This window comes from Camelus bactrianus, chromosome 13 (assembly GCF_048773025.1).
Source record: "Camelus bactrianus isolate YW-2024 breed Bactrian camel chromosome 13, ASM4877302v1, whole genome shotgun sequence".
NCBI classification, from domain to species: domain Eukaryota; kingdom Metazoa; phylum Chordata; class Mammalia; order Artiodactyla; family Camelidae; genus Camelus; species Camelus bactrianus.
The window spans coordinates 51,776,396-51,801,277 of NC_133551.1; the positions used below are offsets into that span (position 1 = coordinate 51,776,396).

Here is a 24,882-nt window from a genome sequence, read left to right on the forward strand (position 1 = left end):
TCCTCACATGGACTTGACACCTGGCTGTGTCATCTGGATGATCCAGGGAAACTCCAGACTTCAATCTGAATTAAGGTTTAGTAATATTCCCAGACACAGGCAACCAGCTTGCCTTCCTAGAGGTAGACGCATCCTTGTCCTGTTTCCTACAAATAACTTTTCAAATATAGTGTCCAGCTCACAGATAACCTGGCACATAGAGATAAGACACTATAAGCAAAAACCAGTAAAAACAAAAGACCCATGAAGAATACAGACACTGAAATTTTAGACAAAGTATCACCCCTTTCCTACACTGAAGTACTATTTATTCAAAGTGTGGTTTGGGGTTGGAAGCCAGAGATTTTTCCCTAGGTAAACATGTCCCTTTCTTCCTGAAGGTGTCAACCTCATCCAGGGTCTAGGTTAACTGTAGCTACAGAAGACCTTGCATGCTCTGAAGGTGTTTTCAAGGAAAGAATCACCAGGGCAGCAGAGAAGTTACAGTATTTAACAGACTATCTTTACACCCATGCTATCTTCTTATAAACATAAAATTCTCACACCCACTTTTGTAACTAAAATTTCAAAATTAAATATGCCAAAGATAAATACATGGCCATTCTAAACAGTATGCTCCCTGTCCTCATCCTAGAGTATCGTTGCTCTAAAAAGTTCTTCATTAGCTTTTTCTGTAAGATACTCACTTTGGCAATCAGTTTATTTGTAAGCAGAGCATTTTTTCATCATACCTCAACCTGTTGTGTGACTCCCCCAGCCATGATGTACCAAGTTTGCCTTGTTTGTGAACTTTCTCAAATGTCTACAATCCATGGGCCCACACACTTTTCCTAAAGAGCCAGAGAGTATTTTCAACTCTGTGCTCCATACTGTCTGTCTCTGGAGTTGCAGTGTGAAAGCAGCCACAGATGCAAACAAATAGTGTGGCAGTGTTCCGATGTAACTTTATTTACAAAAAGAGTCCAGTTTGCTGACCCCTGCTAAGTGAGTAACAAAATACAGATTCACTGAAAGGCATTACTGTATTCACTTGTCATTCATCTTTTATTTTTTAGTCAAACACTTAAAAAGTACAAATTCTAATACGAGAAAGTGAGATTTGATGTTAACAAGGGGCTATTCATTCTGGAAAGTTGAAAATCACTGCTGCAGAAAGAAAGGTTGTGGTCTTCAGATCTGATGACCACTGTAAAGAAACCTGCTGTAACATTTTCAAGTGCATATTCTAGGTCCCAAACTGTGCTAAATACTTTCTTTACATGGACTATTTAAACTCACATTTGAAAACAAAACCCAATGATGTACATACAGTTAAGCCTCATTTTACAGATAAGGAAACTATGGCTCAAAAAGCTCAGTAGCTTGACAAGGCTCACACAGCAAGTTAGTGGCAGAGCAGACTCAACTCTATGGCTACAAACATCCAAAGGCCATTCCTGTAACTACTACACTAGCCAACCACTCGTCCCGGGTGGGCAGAGAAGATTCACCATACGTGGAAGGCTGGCCCAAGCTCTGGTGCCCCCTCATGTTCTTCTCCATAGGAGCTCTTAACAATTACCAGTGCCTCATGAACTTTGATCTCCCGTCCTCCTCTGACTTATGCATGGACACTTAACTCCTTTCATTCCCCTTAAGGTGAAGACTTAGCTAAAAGATAATAAGTGGAATTAAAACAGAAAAAAATGTTAAATAGCTCACTACACATGGCTCTTCTGAGACCACAGGTCCTGAGCTATCCTTACAGGTCTCTGTAGGCTGACTTCTTCCCAGGGCCTTGACCTGTTTCCATGGGACAAAGACACTTCCCTGCCTGGGAGCGCCCCTAAGTTCAAGCCCTAGAAATCAAGGTCTAGGGAAAAACTCCTTTCACTAGCTTAAGGCCTCATTATAGGCCCCCACTTTCTGACCTAGGGGTCACCTTTTCTCTGCATAAAACATTAAACAAACATGTCTATTCCCTTTTGAGAAGAATCCCCAAATCCAGCCATGGTGGTGCGGTCTTACCCTGTGGCCCCAAAGGGCAACAGTATCAAAATACAACAGCCTAACAACACTGGGTGCAGTGAGGAGGTGTCTATCATTTTCCTTACAGAAACGTTATCTATTTTCCAGCCTTTTAGTAGGAAGGGGGCTGACATTTGCAATAGTGAGTAAGCACATCACAGATTCTGTAACAAGACTCCAGTGAGGCACTGTTCCCCATTCCTGGTCCATCCTTCAGGACTTTTGATGGCCCCCACAGCTGCCCTTCCCTTGTTTTGATGCGACTACCCCACTGTAAGGCCACTCCCATTATAGCCACTGCCATGCTCCTCTTCCAGGAACAAGTGACTACCCTGGAAAAAGAAGAGATGAAACAAACTGCCCTTCAAATATGAAGTAAAATAATTTTTTAATGATTATAAGATCACTGCTGGGCTTTGTAGTCTTTAAAATCTTAAATGTAATGTTGAACTGTAATGGGAAATGGTTATAGCAGCCTCACATAAATTATCTGAATTAATAAACATTATCACAGTATTAAGAAGGCAAGGTAAACAAATAGCTTAAGTATTTTATTTGTTTGCAACTAAGCTTGTTAACACTATATAATGAAAATGTACAAAGAATAATGTTGCAGTTTTTGGTTAGATTTAAGTCAAAGACATTCATTAATAAGGAATCTTCGAATGTGAATATTCCAGAAATTTCTCTAAGCCATCTGATCAGGACAATTGTCTCTGAATATTACCTTACTTTGGAAGGTACTGGTATACATTTGAATTAAACTCAGAGTTTTTCAAAATAAGCCTTAATTAAAAAAACTATTCTATATTCAAACTAAAACAATTTTAATAGAACTTTCCTTTCCAGAAACAATAATAAAGGAAACAAGGCATATTGTAAAATGTGGTCCTGAACAAGTCACAGTAAAAAATAAATGTATACTTAACTTCCACCTCCTCAAAACAGAGGCTACCTTCTGTTCCTCAGCCTTAGAAACAAGGTGAAGAACAGTCTGTAAGCAACTTCGGGCAGGGGGGTTGCCAAAACAAAGCTCAAGCAGTTGAACAGACACCTTTTAAAAGAATTTGGGAGAACCTGATCAAAGGATCCAAATTCTGTATTTAATAACTGATACAAAGGTGAAGTGGCTCCTCCCAAGCAGCAGTGCCTCTGGGCCTGGCCTGGCCCCACGCTCACCTAATGTTATGCTCCAAGCAAACCCTGATGCTCCTGCTCCAGAGGAGACTTTTTCTTCTCAGAGGTTCAGTGTCCAAGAAGCTCCTTGTGTGAATGAGGTGAGCACAGACTCCATGTGGGTATTTTAAGGCTTGGAGTCAAAGTAATTTTCTAACACGGCTAGGCAGAGTCATGTATCAAATGGCCTGTCTCCGGTTTGTTCTAATTCCTCATCACGCATTTGTAGACCTAGGACCACAGACCTTTGCTATGTCCTCATAATCACATCTAATGTTCATCCTAACTTATGATTCATATTCTGTGCCTGGAAACAGTCCCTGTATTTAACAGTAATACCTACACATAAAACAATCCACTGTTACAACTTATATGGTCACAAAACATTAATGGTCTTCTGTAGACCAAGTGAATGTTTTTAACCATAATTGTCGTGCATCAAATTCACAGCCAGAATCCCCAAGATCAAAAAAAAATTTGCACAATACAAATAATAACTTAAAATACACATACATACATATACACACACTCTCACACACACTTCTTACAGAACTGTGCTTGGGGAAACTCCATTTGTTGAGTGCCACCGAGGGCATATTTTGCTAAACTGCTGCTCCAGGTATTTTTGTTTGGAAAATCTATCACAGTAGGGCACAGCTGTTTATTGGATGAGCAGAAAAGAAAGATATGCTTGTGGCAACCAGAAAGTTTTAAGGTCTTTCAAGTTGTATAAAATGGACCTGCAGAAACGTTTAAGTGTTCTCAGGATGCAAAGTTGGAGCTGAAATGTGATATCAAACCAGTCGCAAAAAGTGTACAGCAGCCATCTCTTGAGGTCAAACCTGGTACCCAGATATGCAAGAAAGCTTCAGGACACGTCTATAATTTAGGAATAAAAAACAAAACAGAGTGAGAATACTAAAAAAATACAGTATCACGTTTTAAATATTAACTAGTGGTAAATGTGATAAACAGCATGGAGGATATGAATCGCCACTCAAGAGGTCCTAAATCTGCAAGAATTTAAGAAATCTGACTCAGGTTCAGCTTACATACATAGCTTTTTTTTAAAAAAAATTTTTTTTGGGGGGGTGGTTATTCATTTATTTATTTTAATGGAAGTACTGGGGATTGAACCCAGGAACTCATGCATGCTAAGCATGTGCTCTGTCACTGAGCCACACCCTCCCCTCTTCTATTTATAATTTATGTTTTGAGTAACTGGTAAATTGCAAGAGGTTTAGAATTAAGAAATTCTGACCGTACACTTCGTAAGTGAGCTTAAGGAATCAACTTTTATAAATTAACAACTCAAACTACCTTTCTGGGGGAAAAGCCAGGTAATAAATTGGCACTGAAGCCAGTCTACCTGGGTTTCAATCCTAGCTGAACCACTGGCTATATGAGCCCAGACAAACTATTTAACTTTTTAAGTGCTATTCTTAACTGTAAAATGGGACTAATAATAGTTCCTCCCCTACAGGGTAACTGTAGATTAAATAAACTTTGTGAGGATTTAAAGTGCTGGGCATGTAAGTACTCTTTAAATGTTATCTATTATTTTACTTCACAGGGGCTTTTTTGCTCTTAGGAAACAAGGTACTCAGTGTGAAAATCTTGCTCCTGGAAGTTGAAAAATGCAATGAAAAACTTGGCAATACTTACAGCTTGTTGGCCTTGTCCCATATCGTCGCATAATCTGATCATGTGTGAATTTCACAAAAGATTCATATTGTTCTGTAAGGGGAAAGAGAGTATATACTATCCCCAGAAACTCTCCCCTAGTTTTTTAAGAACCAAATGTCAGGATCACATCTAGTTTCCCAGTTTATATTATCCACTCTTAGGCCCTCCTTATGATGGTCACTCTGAGATCTGTTCCTAACTCTTAGGTCCCAGAGCCAAATCCCTGGCTCCTAAATTTGGTCATTGATCATCTCTACCATTTTCCTCATAAACTCACCCCTGCCATAATTCCATCTCCTACTAATAGTTTCCCAAGCACAGCTGTGCTCACTGCTATAAGCCAGCAAATTTTAATTTATCTCCTATAGGATGTGAAGCTTGAAACTCTTTTCTACACTCTATCCTTGCTATAAATTTCAACACACATATTGAGTGATAGAGATGGGATGGCTAGAAAGCTAAGAGGAAATTCCACACTACCTAACTGTAAACAGAAGTACCTTCTGAAGAGAAACTCAGTAGACAGACAGAAGGTAGTCTGACATCCATGAACAAAGAAGTGACTCAGAGCCAGCTGGTCTAAACAATTTTGGGGTGGGCGTAGAAGAGGGGAATGACATACTATAGTTTCTGCTTCTAATACACATTATTAGTTAATTAAAGAAGTTCTACTATAAAGAAACCCATTTAATTCTGTTATTAAATCAACAGCTCTCAACTTAAAGGCGACCTTAAATTAACAGTCTGTGGTGTGGATCACCAGATGAGCCCACAATACTGTTATAAGAAGCTGCCTAAAACCTCTCTGATCACAACATCGTCCTCTTTCACTAAACAAGTACTACTTTCTGTTCCTGATTTAGATCCCTTCCTTTCACAAAAGGCTCTACTTGTTGACATCACTAATCAATCACTCTCTTTGTTCTAGCCTAAGCTGTACTTTCCAGACTTTACTCTAAAGTACCTCTAAATCACAGGATGCCTGACTTCCCACATCCACAAAGTGACTCCCACCAGGAAGTCTGAAAATGCTGACTATCCTCTACTCCTCCTAACCACCTGTTGGGAGGTTAGCATGATCCCAACCACCTGTTTACCATCAGCTAGCTGGAATAACCTGCTCAATGTCTTTATTCATATGTAAAATTCTGGAAAGAAAAGCTTGGCTTATCTTGTTTCTGAAATGTAAATGAAAAGTCTTTCCATATAATGTATAAATAAAATGTTTAGAATTCAAAAGAGAGCAACCAAAGAAAGTAACTTAATACTTACAATTCATTAAACCTTGTATGAAGTCTTAAGCTTTTTCTAAGTTACCATTTTCTAAGTTACCATTTTTGTTAACTGGGGTTAATCCTTACTGCACCTATTAACAATGGCATGGTCACTACCTTAGCTTACCTGCTAGTTTGGTATTGAGGATTTGCTCATACTCCTCTCGAATTTTATCTTCATAGTCTCTTAAGAGACGCTCACATATTATTCCAACTTGTCGGAGGGTAAAGGTGGGCTGGTCCTTCTTCATCCAGGAGGAACCTGGCCAAAAGACAGATCTAGTTTACATTATACATTCAAGCTCTAGGGTTCTGAATTTATAACCATGCAAAGAATCTTAGGATATAACAATTATTTAGAAAAATGATATTTTCCACTATTCACATAAAATAGTTTCAAAAAAACTTCTGAGTTTCCCTGACATTTGTTCTACAAAGCAAGGCCAAAGGTAAACTGAGAAGTATAGGAGGAAAGTGTATCCAGGGGTGTGAGCTGATCTGCATATGGAACAATAGTTTTGATTGCCATAACAATCCGAGCCCATGTGGAATGCTCAACTGGCAAAGGACAAGAACAAAAAGGTTAAAGCTGACACAAAGCCTTTAGTCTTTATGACTTTGTTACCAGAGAAAGAAGATTCACAGTATCAGAGATACTCAGATCCTTAGAAATCATCTAGACCTATGTTTAATCAAAGTGGCACATCATTACCTGTAGAATTAACAACAAAAAGAGATACACATTCTGATTTAATTCTGGGGTACAGCCTGGGCATCTTTTACATTCCTTAGGTGATTCTGATAAAAAATGGTTAGGATTCTGATGCTTAGGAGACCAAGAGACTTGCCCAATATAAAAACTGTTAGCTAAGTCACTGATGTATGAATGAAAGAAACAATTAGGCACTACACAGTTCATCCTTGAACCCTTTTGACTAGGTTGAGAAAAGGGAAATGTTCGTAAGACTGTAGCTGGAAACCAAAATATCCACTGGGATACCAGAAAACATGGGGACATCGGCTCTCAAGTCATGAGAAAAGCAGCAGTTCTGCTGGCGGCCCCAGTTCTGAGTTCTCCTCAGAGCTCAGTTTGGAATCTGTTTCTTCAGCCCTGTTAGTCTATAAACCAGTTAACACCCTGAAACAAATTGCTTTTTGGCCTAAACCAAAATTTTTTCTCTGTAAATGAGACCTGCAAAATATCTAGCCAGTAATTCTTTGTAATTGTTTCTCTACCCATAACATAGTCTGTTACTTCAAAATTATATTACTAAAACTCCAAGAGAATGTTATGGAGAGACCTGCCAGCTATAACCACTAAAAGATCTATCACTCATGTATGTGCAAGAGCAATTAATCCAAAAGGGTGCTGTTCTAGAGCCAAGACCTTTGACTTATAAGAAGAGAATTAAAAAAAATTATTTCAGGTGAAATTTACATTAAATGAGCCATTTTTAAATTCAGTAGCATTTAGTACAGTCATAATGTTATACAACCACCACCTCTAAATAGTGTCAAAATATTTCCACCACTCCACAGTAACACCTCTTATCCATTAAGCAGCTTCTCCCCATTCCCCGCTCCCCTTAGTCCCTGGCCAAAATCAAAATTTGTGTTCTGCAAGGAGGTAAGTTTTAATCAAGGTAATTTTTAACTCATAAAACTGTTACAAAGTAGAGTACTCTGTGAGGAAATAAATTCCTCTACTGTTAAAGTAGACAGTTAACCACCAGTGGTGATGTTCAAGCCCTGGCCTGTTGACTATTTGCAGGGATACGGCAGGCAAGACTGGTGGCTGAACTATGTGACCATGAGGGTTCCCTCCACCCTGAGATTCTATTTCTGAGCACATCCTCACTGACCACCTGTCAGCATTACAGAGCAGTGCTGTCACACAACTTTCCGCAATGACGGAAATGTACTCTAGTGCTGTCTAATACCACAGCTACTCTAGCTACTGAGCACTTGAAATACGGCCACTGCAGCTGAGAAACTAAAATTTAATTAAATTTTAAGGTATTTAAAATTAAACAGCCACTTGTGGCTCGTGACTGTGGTATCAGATGCTGTAGTTATAGAGGGTACTCTTGCATTGGGCAGATGGAACCCCAATCAAATCAATCTAAGGTCTTTGCAATTTCATGACTCTGGTTTTAAAAGTATTTACAAGTAGTAATACAGTGCATATACTTTACTAATTTTATTACTTAGATGAAATCAATTATGGTTTGGGAAACTATCACTTCAATTATCATTTATAAACTCTTACATCAACTGTGTACTCTAAAGCACGCTTACCTGGAGAACTAGGTGCTGTGATTGCTGACGAGTGAGGCTGACTTTCCGAAGTACAAGCTTCAGTCTGATTAAGAACAACTTCTAAATGTCTCCACCTCTGATAACGACTATATTCTTGTTTTATGTTCTGAAAAATTTGCTCTAATAAAAAAGAAACACACTTGAGCATTCACTTCATTGTGTCACTTCTTCAAGCTTCTTGCCCCTCCTCCCATGTTATAGTAACAAAAAAAAGAAGTGTTTATACTGGATAAAACACTCCTCCTATAACCCCCAAAGCATTTCCCCCAATTGTCACTATTTCAACAATACATAGGGTAGCAGCTATTTTGGCATAAGCCACCCAGATAGTTCCCTTTGCTTGTTTTCCTGTGACAATGAAGACCTAATCTGCTGTTTGCTGTAGGATTACTTAGGACAACTTACAGCAACAAACAAACAAACAAAACCATCCTTCACTTAATAAGGAGCTATTTTTTAATCTCTTTTGAGTTGCACAATTTCGCAAACTAGGGTATTAGGAATGAGAGTCTCTTACCATCCAAGGCCTTCTAACAATGAAACTTTTATCCTGTTTGCGATTTAAGATCTTTGGGGAAGTGGACAGCAGAAATCACAATGTTCATAGCCTGGGCATTGACCAAGGAAAGACCTGAGATTTACTGCTTGGACTTGATGGTCAGGGATTAGAAAAGAATTTTCTGATCCTGTAAGAAGCATTATTTGGTAGGATTCAGGTTACTATTCTGTGTCAAGGTAATCATAAACCAAATTTGCTAACACTATTAAAAGTCCAGGACACAACAATCACTAACTACTTTGAAGACCACTCCTAGAAACAACACAGAATCTGGAAGGATGTAGTTTTCAAGTTTTTTTGGTAAAATATATATTCACTTCCAAATAATAAAGCCTCCTTATCAAAAACAAAAATTAGGAAAATATATCAGCCCCACAATTCACATTATTCTAATGTATACTTGGCTATAATTTTTAAGAAGAGGGGGAGTGTTAACAATGACATTTTGTTTCTTCCTAGCTATGTGACTATGACCTTGGGAAGTCATTCAGGATCTTTAGCCTAGTACTTCAATACAAACGTTAAATGCCTACCCAATACAGTTGTGAGAATCAAAACCAAAGATTAATAATACCATAACAAGTGACAATAGTCTAGGGACTGACATAAGCTCAAAGTAGCTCCACATGTAGCTAAATTCCAGAACACTCAGCCTGAACACTGGAACAATGCAGATTAGCAAAGCTTTCCTTTCAGAATGCTATGAAGTTCATATTTTAGATCGCTGAATTTATGAAGTTTTTGCTTCACCTTTAAAACGTATTATTCTCCAAGTACATACTTGCCAGATTCAATACAAGGATGTAAGGAACTGCAAAGACTTGAAACAAGAAAGGACAAGTATGAGGACAATGCTCATGAGAACAGAAGGTCTTTGATAAACCACGAACTGCCTCCCGTACAGCAAGGCGAACAAATGGAAAGATACAACTTTAAGGCTGGTAGAAGGACTAGAAAGTCCAAGAATTTAAATATTGTATGCATAGGAGAAAAATAAAGAAGTAGCTGTGATTTTCTTCCCAAGGAGGCCACATGAAACAGGAAAAGGCATTTTTTTAAAAAAGAAAAATCCAAATTTCTTTTTTTAACAGTGGATAATTTTACTCTTGCCTCCCATTATTATTTGAGGTTGTACTTTCAGGTTCTATCAGACTAATTCCATCCTCAAAATTCTACAATGATTCCTAGCTGTTAAGGACCAAATTCAAACTCTTGAACATGGCATTCCATTCCTTCCAAGACTTGGCCCCAAATTATTTTTTCCACTTCTATCTCCCATCACAGGCTAGTTGCACTAAACTATCCATTCCTTAATCTGTGGGTTTTCTGGCCTTTGCTCAAACAGTTTTCCTTTGCTTGAACTGGGCTGTCTCTCCCCCCATTATTCAAGACCCAGCTAAAATGCTACCTCTTTCTCAACGTTTTTCTCCAACCCTCAAGTCATGATCAATTAACTGCTTTGCATCTACCTCACTCCATGTTTACAAACATCTCCTGGGGGTCAGCAAGAGTCCCTTCCATGTATGGTATCCATTTGGCTCCTTTAAGCAATAAAAGATTTAATTTTATAGGCTATCCACAAAAAGTGCTATGATACATATCTTTTTTCTTAAATAAAAAGTTTCTGGACCATTTCTGAGAGAACTTTGCAACTCTTGAGTTAACAACTAGGATATTATAAAATAAAGCTACTGATTTTTAAATTCACTTTTCTATTAGTTGGCTTTATTCTTTCTATTTGTATAAAAACTAGTATTTTCTCCTTGATTCTTCCTCTTTAACCCAGAAGGCATCTTTCACTAGAGCCAAAGCATCATTCATACTGCTCTTTTCATGACAGAACCACATTCCAATAGCATTAAGAAATGTAACTGATCAATCTTTACAAATGAATATTTTAAATAAAATATTTTCACATAAAAAACCATGAAATTCATGCGAAAATTAAATTTTAAGATAAAAAAATTACAGCGACCCTCTTACAGCATTCTGCCATATTTAGGCTTCCAAATACACTCAACAATCACTTATTAAGCATTTGCTGTATTGTGAACTACCACAGAATTAGTCTAGAGGGTAGTATTGGAAGAAATAAAGCATTTACATCAAGACAGATGGATAGGACAAGTATTAATTCTATTTTGCAGAAGAGGAGAGAGTCAGAAAGATTATGTTACTATCCCTGGGTACCTGTGGGAGCAGTGGAAGAAAAAAATTTACTTCAAGAGGACATCTATGTCTCCTGCTCTGGAAAGGCTCTTTACAAAGAGCTTTTGCAAACATTATTTCATTCAGTATATAAAGCTTTGCAACATTAAGTGGTCAGGGAATTTAAAGCAGAACAGAGTTCCTTATGGGGCAGATTTAGTCAGGTAATGATGGAAGACTTGAAACGACTGTATCTGGATTAGCAAACAGAAAGTGAAAACATCACGATGGAAGACGAGGATACAGGCACAGCCAAGGAGGTCTAGGGGAAAAGAGCAAAAGCATAGTTTGGGGAAAAAATCTTTAACAGATTGACTAGGTAAGAAATGGTTATAGTTGATAGATCCTTTGAATGCCAGGATAAGAAGAGGTGAACAGCAGTAAGGATATAGTGCCTAGGAGAGCTTGGCTGGTGACTGCAGGGATCTTGGTGCGAGAGGATGAGGGCCTGAAAGCTGCATTGTGGATATGCAGAGGGAGGAGGAAATAATGGCTAAATACACTGGTAATTGGAGAGAGGTACGGAAGGAATGATTTTAAGGCAATCCCAAGGTTTTGCTAACACTTGAGGAACAGAAAAACACACAAAGAAACGACTCGCCAAAGTCCAGCTTTGAGCAACCCCCCTCCATTTCCGGGAGCCTTTTAAAACTGCTAAATATTCATTCTGATGCACTGTCCCCTCTACTCCTGTACAATGGTTAGGGGTTGGGTTTTTTCACTTTGTCACATCAGCTCTCCCATTTCCTCGACCAATGTGGAATCCCTTATTGAAGGAGAATCTCTCGGTTACTGGTAGTTGAATTCCTGCTTCCGGAATCTCTGTAAGTTTAAGGATTCTCAAATTCTAGCTAACGACCTACAGATTTCAAACCATATATAGTACAAGACAACAGCCATACAATAAAAGAACACGGTCAGTCTCTTAGAAACAGGTTGAAATCGGATTCCACGATTTCAGCGGCGGCCTGTGGTCCCTAAAGACTTCTGGAAATCATGTCTCCCTACAAGCTACAGCACGGTGCTGCACAGCACGCACTCAGGCCCCTTCCCAGTAACCCGCCCCCAACCCCCACACCCTCAAGGCCGGGTTCGTGAGCAGAATCCAATTTTCCATGGCCCACTGGATCTGCAGGGCGGCTCAGTGCAGGCGCGGGCAGCGCAGGCAGGAGGGGCTTCAGTGACCGGGAGGGCTGGAGCAGCCGGGGGTACTCCCATCTTCCTCCTGCTGCCTACCCCTCTAAGCTCTCCAGCTCCAGGAAAACCGAAAACCGACACTGTGGCTCCACTACCCCTCCCGGATGTCTCCCATCCCCGGAAGCGACCAGGCCCAGCAGTACCCCAGTTCCCTTTTCTCGATGCAAAGAAGGGGTCAGCGAGCGATTCACCCTAGCGTCCATGACCTTCCCTCCCCCCCACCTTAAAAAAATGCCTAGGCTTGGCTTTCTGCCAAGCCCGCAGCGTAGGTTACCCGGAGTTGGAAGGCGCCGCTCGCTGCCGGGCGGGGCGGGCTGCTGCAGAGTCGGCGGTGGGGTCTGTGTCTGAAGCAGCGGCGGCGGCTCGGCGTCCGGGGGCCTGAGGCCCGGAGTGGGGCCGGGCAGAGGGGCGCAGCGCCGCCGCTTCGGGGAGCCAGGGCTCAGCAGCGCCGCCTCGAACTCCATGGGCCGCTTCAGTGTCGCCCCGCACGCCATGCTGCTGAGGGGCCAAGGACCAGGAGCCGACGCGGCTGTAACTGCGGCACAACCTCCGGCTCCTCAGCGGAGCTCGCACGGCAAGCCGGCTCCAATGGCGCCTCCAGCACCCGGCAGCAGCGCAGACCCCGCCTCCTGTGACGTCACGGGTCCGCGCCACCGCCCAGCGGAGGGGGGTAAGCCGGAAGAGGGCCCCTCTGGGAGGTCCGTCAGCAACGTTCCAGCCCGCGACGCCCCCTGCTGAGGAAATGGAACGGCCTGGGCGGAGAGCTCGGTCACCAAGCAACGTCGGGAAGGCCCCCACCCCCGCCTGTGCCGCTCCCAGGGTCCCTTCCTCCCCTCCACCTTCCCGAGCCGTCGCGCCGGGGTGGCCCCTTAGGTTTTCGCACCTGCGCGCACGGGCATGGGGGAAGGGAGAGCTTGGAGGGGCGCGTGGAGAGGCCGCGGGGGTCGATGTCTCCTGGTCCCGTACCTACTTCGGCCCCGGCCGCTCTAGTCCCCATGATAAAAGAGAGAGATTTCGAAAGGTCTGCAAGGGCATTGCCCCCGAATCCAGGAAAGTCTTCATTTAAACATACCGAGGATCTGAGGATGGACTAGGAAGTCCACCAACCTCATGAAATTGCAAAATTGTGAGTGGGTTTGTGGATATATTTTGGGATAGATGGCCCATATATTTATCAGCTCATCAAAGGGGTCTGTTACTCAAAATAGTTAAAAAAAAAAACAGAAAAAAAACCAGAAAACAACCTACTGGCTTAAATCACCCAATAATGGTGTCAGAGTATTAAAAACTTCAGCTGATAGCTGATTGGCCAGTCTCCCCGTGTGACCTGGCAGCCCAGGTACTTCCTCAGGTCCATCCGAATTCTTTACAGCAGTGCCAGCTGTTCAGTGCTTTTGATATTCTGGAAATAGAAATAGATAACAGGAGTGTTATGCTTTCAGAAACTGTATGAGCATGTCTATTACTGGGAAGCAGATCCAATGCTTTCAAGACATCATCAAAGGGATCTGTGAGCCAAAAAAGGTTAAACCCTTTCTATAATTATTCATATATATTAAATAATGGCTGTGTCTCCTGGGATCTGTCTACCTCACCATATCTCTGGGACTTTCCAAGTCAAAATTTCAGATACTCTCTTCTAATAGACTTTATGCCAGATCAATGTGCTCTAATATTTGAGTTGGAGAATATGGGCAATACTACCTCAGTCCTATTCTTTGTCCCTTTTCACTTGATTTTCTTTGTCCTCCCTCAATTTCTCCCAATTTTATTAAGATCCAAACATAGGTTAAGTTTTTTTGCATTTATCTTTGACTGATAGCGAAAATCATTCTAAAATGACTGAGCATACCAGATGTTAAATTTATTTTGTCCCATTTATTTGCCACAAGGACATAAAGAAGGTTTACAATAGGCTAAAAAACTAGAAATAGAACCTTAAGACCAAAGAAAAAGGAGATCACAATTATTCTGGGGTAAAACATGACTGTGACTGAATTTGAAATTTAGTTCTCAGTTTCCTGGCTGCCAAAGCAAAAATGAAAACACAGTACCCGTTGAATAGGTCTTGCCATCTGAACGGGATCAGTTCATCAGAGGACACAGACCATAGATATTTTTTCAGTAACACTAAATTCTAAACGTAGTTTCTCATGTTGACTTTATTAGAAACCAGTGAATGATGTAATAAAGCAATTAAGATTTGAACAACAAAAGCACAGTTTAAATGGATATTTCTTGTTATGTCCAATAAAAGCCAAAGACATAAAAACAACCTAGGGATGCTTATTTTTTAAGGGCTTGTCTAATGTGGTCCAAGCAAATTGCTTTCTTGTGGTCTAAACTAGTCCAAAGTTAGCACTTAGAACGTTTGAAAGTGTGTCCCTTGGGTCATCATTCTAAATACCACTTCTAGCTAGGGTTTTGCTAAGTGCTTTGATAGTCACTCTCTTCTCTGTGATCCTTTAAAACTTTAAGCATGCCTTGTAATGTTAGTGTTTTAAAACAGGAAGTTATAATTTGTTTACTTATCTGACTGTGCTTCAAAACTATAAATTCCTTAAGAATAATAACCAGGCGTCATTCATCTCTGTTTCCCCATCCCCAGCACAGTGTTTGAATACAGTCAAGGTAGGCACAGAATAAATATTGGTAGAATGAATAAATGGTAATTATTTCGAGGTTGTTCTCTCTGTCCCTGAAAGCTGACAGTCCACATTGTTGAATGAGGGTGGATTCAGATGATTCAGAAACCAAACAAGTAGGTGGTATATCCTATTAAAAGTTGCAGTTGACAGTGGCCCAACCAAGAGAGATGTTCTTGAGGGAAGTAGATGGGCTGTCTGACAGCTATGCAGTGTGATGTCTCCTTATGAAGTCACCACAGTCCAGGTCTGCTTGGCTTTGCATATGCAGACACTTGACCAGCTACACGCTTACACACATGTTACTAATTACCTTCCAGGTGCCAGGCACTATGCCATCATGGTTAAAGATACTATGATATAAAAAGAGATATGGTTCCTGCCCTCCTAGGACTTCCAGTCTGTTGGATGGCAGACATTAATCAAATCATAATGACAACAACTATCTAATCACAAACTGTGACAAGTACTATGAAGGAAAAGGATAGGATATTATAAAAGAGCACAGCGGAGGTCTTAATTTGTCTTGGAGAGCAATAAAGACTTTACTGAAGAAATAACATTTGAGCTAGGAATTAACTAAGCAAAGAGATTAGGAACATCCCAAGCTGAGGGGACAGCATATCCAAAGTCCAGGGATAGAAGAGACTATAATGTGTTTGAAGAGTTGAAAGAAGTCTCAAGTGGCTGTGGTAGAGAGCATGAATGCAGAATCAGGGGAGAAGAAACGGATGTGGAAGCCAGGAGCCTGATCATTTAATTCCCTGTTGGCTGCCAGGAGAGATTTTCTTACCTTTACCTTAAAAGCAGTGGGAAGCCACTTAAGGGGTTAAGGTGAGAACAATAGTTTAAATATAATTTACATTTAAAAAGATTCCTGGCTGTAGTTTGGAGAACAGGTTGGAGGCAAGCAAGGGTGGATGGAGGAGATCAAGAGGTTATTGCATTCGATGCATGTCTTCTAGTATTAATTTTACAATATTACAAGGAAATTCCCACCTCCTGGCACACATAAATTCTTTTATATCCCCACCTGCAGATGTTTCTATGATAGTTCATCCTGTGGAAGCTCAGCAATAGGTCTGAGGCTCTGTTTACTGGTGCCAGAAGTTGTCTGTCCCAGGAGCATGGGTAGGCTAAAGTTGGGGGTGGGAATGAAAGGAAAGGATACCGTCTTCCAAAATCTTCTGAGAGTCTTTGCCCAAAGTTCTCAGTTTCTAAAGGAGTTGTCTATCTTGGCTATCTCCCGTCAATATCCATCAACTCACACCAATCTGATTTCACCCTCCCATTCCACTAAAACAGGTAGTCACCAATGATCATCAAGCTATGAAGGGAAGTGAACTGACACGAGCAAAGTTTAGAAGATGAAATGAACAGATCTTGGTGAGGATTATGTATGGAGGTAAGAGAGATAAAAGACTCAAGTGTGACTCCTAGGCTTCTGGCTTTCTCAGCACCATTTTCTGAGAAAGATTTCATCAAACAAGAACCAGCCTGGGAGCAAGATATGAGCATGGTTTTAGAAATGTTGAATTAGAGGTTCCTTTAAAGCACTACTTGGTATTGTCAAATGCGGAGTGTGTATGTGTAAATTGTGGGTCTGGAATTCAGGGCAAGCATGGATTGGTGAAAAAGTTAAAGTGAGTCATTGATGTAGAAATGGTAATTGAAGTTGTAGGAGCAGGTGGGATTTTCTAGGGTAGAAATTCTTATCCCTTTTTTCTGTGCTATAAAACCCTTCTTTGAATGCTTTAAAGTGTATAAAATAAAATACATATGTTTACAAAGGAAATCTCATATATATTTATTTATAGATTCATTTTCAGATAGTCTTATCAAGATCCACTGAATATCTATTGGATACTGATATATTACCTAAATATATAATATATATTCATTGGATATTAATGAACTATCTGGAACTGTATAATATAAAGGGTAAAAACTTAGAGATTAGATATGAGATGAGAGAAATATACTGCAAAAGAAATTCCATTAATAGCCTGAAGCAAAGCATAGCAAATTATCCTAGCCAAACCTAGGAATTGGGGAGGGGGGGTGGTGAGGAAAGGAATGGTAAAACCCACCCAAAAGTTTAATGTGAGCGGAGAATGGGGAAATAAAAGTATTTGAAAAGATCTCATCTTTTAGGGGGAAGGGAAAGAAGAAGTAAGGGAAGAAAGCTTCTCTATAGGGCAAATAGTTGATTTTTTTAATATGACAGTAGAAAAATATGTGTGCATTAATAAGCATAGGGAAAGGAAAATAAATCATCAATAAAATGGAAAAATATTGTAGAACTCAACAAATTACAAGAAAAAGGGGGAATGAATGGTAATTTGATAAAATCAAAGGAATCAGTGAAATAAAATAAATAATAAATATAGTATCAGTTGGCAGAACTTAAGTGTTATCAATTGCCATTGAATGTAAATAAACTGAATTATCCCATTGAAAAACAGACTGGCAGATTGAGTTAAAAACAAACCCAACTACGTACTGTATGTAAGAAACAAGTTTAAAACACAGTGATAAAGGAAAGTTGAAAATAAGGGAGTGGGCAAGGCATCCCAGACAATGTTAAGTAAAGGAAAAGGAAAAGAGGCAAATGTTAATATCAGGAGGAATCTAAAGAAAAGCACTAAATTGGGTAATATAATATAGCAAACAATAATTTAAGAAGTTTTAATAACCACAAACTAAACAATATGGCAGCTAAATATATGAAGCAAAAACTATTAAAAAGACAAGGAGAACTCAATACAAATACAATTATATTGTGCTTAAGCAGATTTAGGACAGAATTAAAGGCAAGAACTTGAAAAAACTGAATAATTGAATTAACAAATTTGGTTTAGAGGTCATTTATGGAACCTAACATCCATTGAATAGAGAATATTGTTTTTCTTTCATATGTGCATGAATTATTTGCAAAATTAGACCATATACTTAGGTCACAAAGAAAACATTAGCACATCTTTGAAAAAGGCAGTTTACAGGGCACCCTCGAATCATAATCCAATAAAATTAGAGATGCATAATAAAAAGGTGATAAGAAAACCTTTGAATGTCTGGAAAGTAATAAGCATACTTACAGACAACACTGAAATCAAAGAGGACATCGAAACTGTGATTGTAAACTATCTAGAAAGCAATGAAAAAGAGAACACTTCAGATTATAACCTATAGAACACAGCAAATTCTCCCTTTTGTAGTCAGAGAAAACATGAAAAAAAAACTGTCTTTAACCAACACAAAGCAGCATTCCAAATGGCAAACTCCTGAACTATTTCAATTAAAATATGATGGGGATGCCCACGATCACCATTGTTATTAAGTATTGCCTTGGAGTTACTACCATATGGATTAAAGCAAGGTAAAACATTGATATAAACATTGGAAAAGAAGAGATACTAATTTTGTTGATCTCAACAGTGACAAAAAAAGCTACTAGAGTTAGGGGATTTGGTAAGCAGGTAGATACAAGGTAAATATTTTTTAAAAAGTAAACACCTAGAAATGGAAATGGGGAAAAGTTTATTCTCAACAATACTATAAAATACCTAGGAACAGATCAAACATTCTCAACCAAATAAGGGGAAACAGAATTCAGCAGCAATATTTAAAAGACCCATAACCCAGTGGAATTTATTTCTAGAATGAAAGGATAGTTTAACACACAAAAATTGATCAATGTAATAATATACCACATCAACAAAATGAAGGAAAAAACCCACAACATGATTATCTCAATTGATGCAGAAAAAGCACTTGACAAAATTCAACACCCTTTCGTGATTAAAAACTCTCAACAAAATAGGATTAGAAAGAAATTGCCTCAACATAGTGAAAACCATATATGAAAACTCCAAAGCAAATACCATACTCAATGATGAAAGACTGAAAGCTTTTCTTCTAAGATCAGGAACAAGGGAAGTATACCTGCTTTCACCATTTCTAGTCAACATAATACTGAAAGTTCTAGCCAAAGTAATTAGGCAATAAAAAGAAATAAAAGGCATCCAAATTGGAAAGGAAGAAGTAAAATTATTTCTGTTTGTCAGTGATGTGATCTTATATGTAGAAAGCCCCAGAGACTCCACAAAAAGCTGTTAGAACTAATAAATGAATTTATTAAAGTAACAGGATGCAAAATCAACACATAAACATCATTTTCTGTACATGGAAAGTATTTAGAAAATAATTTCATAATCTCAAAAGGAAATTATAAGAACAATTCCATTTATAATAGCATCAAAAAATAAAATATTTAGGAATTAACTTAACCAAGGAGGTGAAAGAATTGTACAATGAAAACTACAAAACATTGCTGAGAGAAATTAAAGAAGACATAAATAAATGAAAAAATGTCCCACATTCATGGATTAGATGACTTACTGTTATTAAAATGTCAGTACTACCCAAAGCAATCTGCAGATTCAGCACAATCCCTATCAAAATCCCAGTGACATTTTTTGGGGGTCAAAATTTTCAAAAAGCTATCCTAAAATTCCTGAGGAATCTCATGGGACCCAGAATAACCAAAAAATCGTGAAAAAGAAGAACTGAAAAAAGAAAAAAAGGAAAAACTGGAGGCTCAGATATTCTGATTTTAAAACTTACTACTAAACTACAGTAATCAGAACAGTGTGTTATTGATATAGAGATAGGCATATAGACCAATGGAATAGAACAGAAATATAAACAGAGAGCCCTCACATATATGGTCAAATGATTTTTGACAAAGGTGCCAAGACCATTCAACGGGGAAAGGACAGTCTTTTCAACGTTCTGGGAAAACTTGATATCCACATGCAAAAGAATAAAGTTGGACCATTGCCTAACACATATACAAAAATTAACTTCAGATGGATCAAGGGTCTAAACGTAAGTATTAAAACAATAAAACTCTTAGACAAAAACATAGGAGAAAATCTTCACGACCTTGAATTTGCAATGATTTCTTGGATAGGATATCAAAGACACTACTAACAAAAGAAAAAATAGACCAATTGGATTTCATGAAAAAATTTTTTAAAATTGTGCATCAGAAGACACTATCCACAGAACAAACAGGGCAACCCACAAATGGGAGAAAATATTGGGAAATCATGTATCTGATAAGGAATCAACATCCAGAATATACAGAGAAACTCTAAATAAATAGAGAAATTCTAAAACTCAACAACAACAACAACAAACTGATTCAAAAATGGGCAAAAGATTTGAATAAACATTTCTCCAAATAATATATATGAATGACCAATAAGCACATGAAAAGATATTCAACATTACTAATCATTAGGGAAATGCAGATTAAAACTACAGTGAGGTAACACCTCACACCCATTAAGATGGCTACTATAAAAAATAGAAAATAATAAATGTAGAGAAATTGGAACCCTTGTGCACTATAGGTGGGAATGTAAAATGGTATAGCAACTGAGGAAAACAGTACGTCAATAGCTCAAAAAGTCAAAAACAGAACTACCATCTGATTCAGCAATTTCACTTCTGGGTATATACTCAAGAATAATTAGAAGGAGCATCTTGAAGAGATATTCGTGCACCTATATTCATAGCAGCATTATTCACGATGATGTTCACTGACTGATAAATGGATAAGTAAAATGTGGTATATAAAAACAATGGAATGTTTTTCAGCCTTAAAAGGGAAGGAAATTCAGCAATATGCTGCAACAATGTGGACGAACCTTGAGGATATTATGCTAAGTGAAATCAGCCAATCACAAAAAGACACATACTGCGTGATTTCCACTTATGTGAGGTACTTAGAGTGATCAAGTCATAGAGATAAAAAGTAGAATAGTGGTTGCCAGGGGCTGGGAGGAGGGGGAAATGGGGAGTTATTGTTTAATGGATACACTTTCAGTTTTCCAAGATGAAAAGATTTATGGGGATGGATGGTGGTAATGGTTGTACAACAATGTGAATATACTTAATACCACTGAACTGTATACTTAAAAATGGTTAATATGGTAAATTTTATGTTAAGTGTATTTGCCACAATAAGAAAAGAAAAAAATGAAGAAAAAAAAACCAACAACAAAACACCCTAGGAGTAAGTTGAACAAAGTCACAGGTCATATATAAAGAATATAATAAAATCTTATTGAAAAACATAAAGTTAGAGCTAGGCAAATGGAAAGTTATGTGTTCTTGGATAAGAAAACAATGTTATAAAAACAAAAATATTTTTAAAATATTTATTGTTAATGCAATTCTAGTTAGAATCCAGACAGGCAGTTTAAAAAATATGTATTGAATTGTTAAAATGATCTTAAATTTGTATGGAAGACTATAAACCTAGAATAATCAAGAAAAGTATGAAAATTAAGCACAATGAAGGGGGACTATTTGCTTAACTAGATATCAGAACATTCATAAAACTGATGTAATCAAATTAATATAACCGGCATAGAAATAGATTAGTGGTAATAATAGAAAATCTGGAACTAGATCTGAGTGCATAAGAGAGTTCAGCATATGACAACAGTGTCATTTATCACAGTCAGAAGGAAAAACATGGTTCCTTTAGCAAATGATGCTGTTAAGCTGGTTTCATATATGGAAGAAAATAATTTGACCCCTATCTCTCACAATTTCAAAATATGGTTTAAATATTAACATTTAAATGTAAACATAAAATTAAACGATAAAAATTTTAGAAGAAAATCTAGGAGGGGATCTAAGGTACAACATGGTGATATAATTAATAATACTGCATTTTATACTTGAAATTTGCTGAGAGTAGATTTTAAATGTTCTCACTACAACACAAACAAAAAGAAACTATGTGAAGCCATGGATGTGTTAATTAACCTGATTGTGATAATCATTACACAATGCATACATATATTTAATCACACATTATATTCCTTAAAAAAATCATGTTGTACAACCTAAATATATGCAATTTTTATTTGTCAATTATATCTCAATAAATCTAAGGAAAAAAGCCACGTTCCCTGGTAAAGTACCTGTGTAAACTGCTGGTGCTAAAAACATTTTGATAACACTTAAATATGTTTAAATAGCTTAAAGAGAAAAATATTTATAAATAAAAGCAACCGGTTTTATTTTATACATGTTTAAAAAAAGAAAGAAAATGTAGGAAACCATATGTACAGTCTAGGTACAAGGTAGACCAAGGCAGCAGTTTCAGATGTTATAAAAGAACTACTTGACCAAATGAAACCTTTTAAATGAATTTATAAAGGAGACAACAAATCTGGGGGAAAATGAAATAGAGAGAACAAACGGTTAATATTTTTAATATAAGAGGAATACCAGCAAATCGTCAAGAAGGAAACTGATAACCTTTTGGAAAAAAATGAACAAAGGACTTGACAAAGTAATTCATGAAAGAACAAGTCTGAATGGACAAAAAGCATACAAAAAGTGCTAAGTCTCATGAATAGCTAAGGAAATGCAAAGTAAAATAACAGTGAGATATCACTTTATATTTATCAGACTGTGAAAGTTTAAAAATTCAGATAATGTTTATTGCTGGTAGGATCGCTGAAAAAGAGACATTATTATATATTGCTGTAAACTGGTACAGCCTTTTCAGAAAGCATTTCAGCGACATCTATTAAAAATAAAAACATACTCTTTCATCTACAAATTCCACTTCTGGGTAGACATCCTGTAAAAGAAAAGCACTGAAAAAATGCATCTATGAGATGCTTATTGTCACATTGTTCACGATGGCCAAACTGAGATTAAAGAGAATGTTCATCATTCAGTGATTGCAGAGAGTATGGCACATTGAATGCCGCTGTAAAAAGCATGGATCAGAAGTACATAAATTTACATGGCAAGATTTTTTAAAGGAAACTAAGGTATGGAAAACTTACGTAGATCATCCAAGATCGCACAGTCAGTAAGGAGTTAGGGCCAGGGTTCTAAAAGTTTGGGTCAGAGTCCGTGAACTCAGCCACTATGCCATGTTACTTCGGAGGGGGAGTGAATAGGAAATTGGTAGAGGATGACAAATAAAAGGGAGAAAAAGAGATACAGGAAAATACTGTGAGAGTTTAAAGGAGCATGGAACAAAGTGAAGATAATTATCTGGTAGCCACTCTTTACCCCCACCCCCACGCCCACGCCCACCCCAAGACAGGACAGGACAGAAGAGGCCTCCCTTCCTAGCGTTTAGCATGGTATGGTAATGGTGACTTCTCTTAGGCTACCAGTGGTCACTCCAGCTTCCTTTGTTGGCAACAGGCACCACAACCCTCTGGGTCTTCTTGCCATCCCTTCCTGAGCTGATCCTGTGTCTGCTCTCTGCGGGTATGGCTCTGACTGCCCCTTCTGCTGGCCGCCGCTGGTGCAGCTGTTACCATTTCAAGAGATGGGACACAGCGAAAGCCTCTCTTCTCTCTGCCGTGTAGCAGAGTGATGTGGTTAAAACACAGACCTGGGGACCTGGCAATGTGTGTCCAAATCCCAGCTCTGTTACTGACCACTTTGTAATTAGCCGAGGCCTGTCACAACCTCTCTGAGCGTCAGTTTGCCCACCTGTAAAATAAACCTGCATTGTAGGTAATTGTCAGAATTGATTGAGATAATGTCTTAAATGTTTAGCACAGCTCTTATGAATAAAGTTAGAAAGTTTCCTTCAGTACTGGCAGTTATATTCAGTTGGTTTTCCTTTACTTTCCAACTCACAACCTTTCTTCTCATTATTTGCTAGGGGACTCCAACAGAAAGAAGTGGGGCAATGAGCCAACTATTATGCTTGCCTGTTTTCTAAAACAACTTTCAAAAATTATGTACTCCTGTGCATAGGTTTAAGTTGACATTTACAATTTTTCACTCAAAGATTAAATATTGCAAAGGATGGATTTCCAGCATATTGCAAATATCAAAATCTTAAACTTAAAAAACTATCCTATGCTGTACACCAGAAACTGACACATTGTAACTGACTATACTTCAATTTAAAAAAAAACCTATGCTGTAACTAGGTTGAATGTATTGGGTGGGAATCTGAATACTATAAAGTGGTCCAGAATGAGAGTTCTGACCAATAAGGGCATCATATCAGATAATGTTTGACCAACCTAAACCTATTCATTTTTGAGCCATCTGACTATGAGTGAAACCGTAGTAGAGGCACAGAAAGAAAGCAGAAGCCGTGAGGTAGTGGTAACATCCAGGAGAAAGAAGAAATCAAGAAGGAGATAGAAAGGGAACAGGGACAGAAGCCATCAGTAGAAGAAGGTAGGAGGAAGCAAGGGCTAGGATAGAGATGAACTGTGTCCAAAGAATGGAGGAGTGACTTGGCTAAGAAGCAATGGATGACCAATTGTGGATGGGAAAGTGGAGTGACAACTAGAGTTGTTTTTCATGCACTAGAGATGTTAGTGTATATTGAATGGCAAAGAACAGGGGTTAAGTTTCACAAAGCCTGATTGTACAACCGGAGATGGTTTTTATGCTCCTTATCTATGAATCTTTACAACAATGAACCTTCATTTCCTGAGGTAAGCTGGGGGTGCCTTTGTTTCCTTTAGCCTGAAAAAGCTTGTAAGTCAGAAATCGGCACCAGAAGTGGGGTTGCAAGGAACAGACCTTCAAACGTTTTGAAGGAGTGAACGTGGCAGCCATAGCAAAACAGTGAGCAGTGGGAGTCTTCTTTCTGTTAATTACAGGATAATATAGCCTGTAGGAGCATAGGCTTTGGGGACAGATAGCCTGGCTATGACTCTGGCTTTGTAACAAGACTTGGGGAAAGTTTCTTCACCTCTCTGGACCTCAGTCTCATCTGTAAATGGGATGT

General features: G+C 38.5%; 1 protein-coding gene across 1 annotated transcript; it reads right to left on the minus strand.

Moving 5' to 3' along the window:
* Positions 1 to 3,882: 3,882 nt before the first annotated feature.
* Positions 3,883 to 13,135, minus strand: AKIRIN1 (akirin 1). Its single transcript, XM_010959854.3, has 5 exons — positions 12,701 to 13,135; positions 8,442 to 8,582; positions 6,271 to 6,405; positions 4,849 to 4,920; positions 3,883 to 4,062 (listed from the first exon to the last, which is right to left on the minus strand). Exons 1-5 carry the CDS (start codon positions 12,918 to 12,920, stop codon positions 4,052 to 4,054), a joined length of 579 nt encoding a protein of 192 aa, XP_010958156.1. The 5' UTR covers positions 12,921 to 13,135; the 3' UTR covers positions 3,883 to 4,051.
* Positions 13,136 to 24,882: the final 11,747 nt, after the last annotated feature.

What these genes read in the sequence shown, in the direction of transcription:
- AKIRIN1 (XM_010959854.3), bottom strand. Translation starts at nt 12,920, where the DNA reads ATGGCGTGCGGGGCGACACTGAAGCGGCCCATGGAGTTCGAGGCGGCG. An exon ending in GCGGCGCCTTCCAACTCCGG is followed by an intron (nt 8,583 to 12,700) that starts GTAACCTACGCT and finishes CTTTTTTATTAG; the next exon opens with AGCAAATTTTTCAGAACATA. An exon ending in CACAGCACCTAGTTCTCCAG is followed by an intron (nt 6,406 to 8,441) that starts GTAAGCGTGCTT and finishes TCTTTTGGCCAG; the next exon opens with GTTCCTCCTGGATGAAGAAG.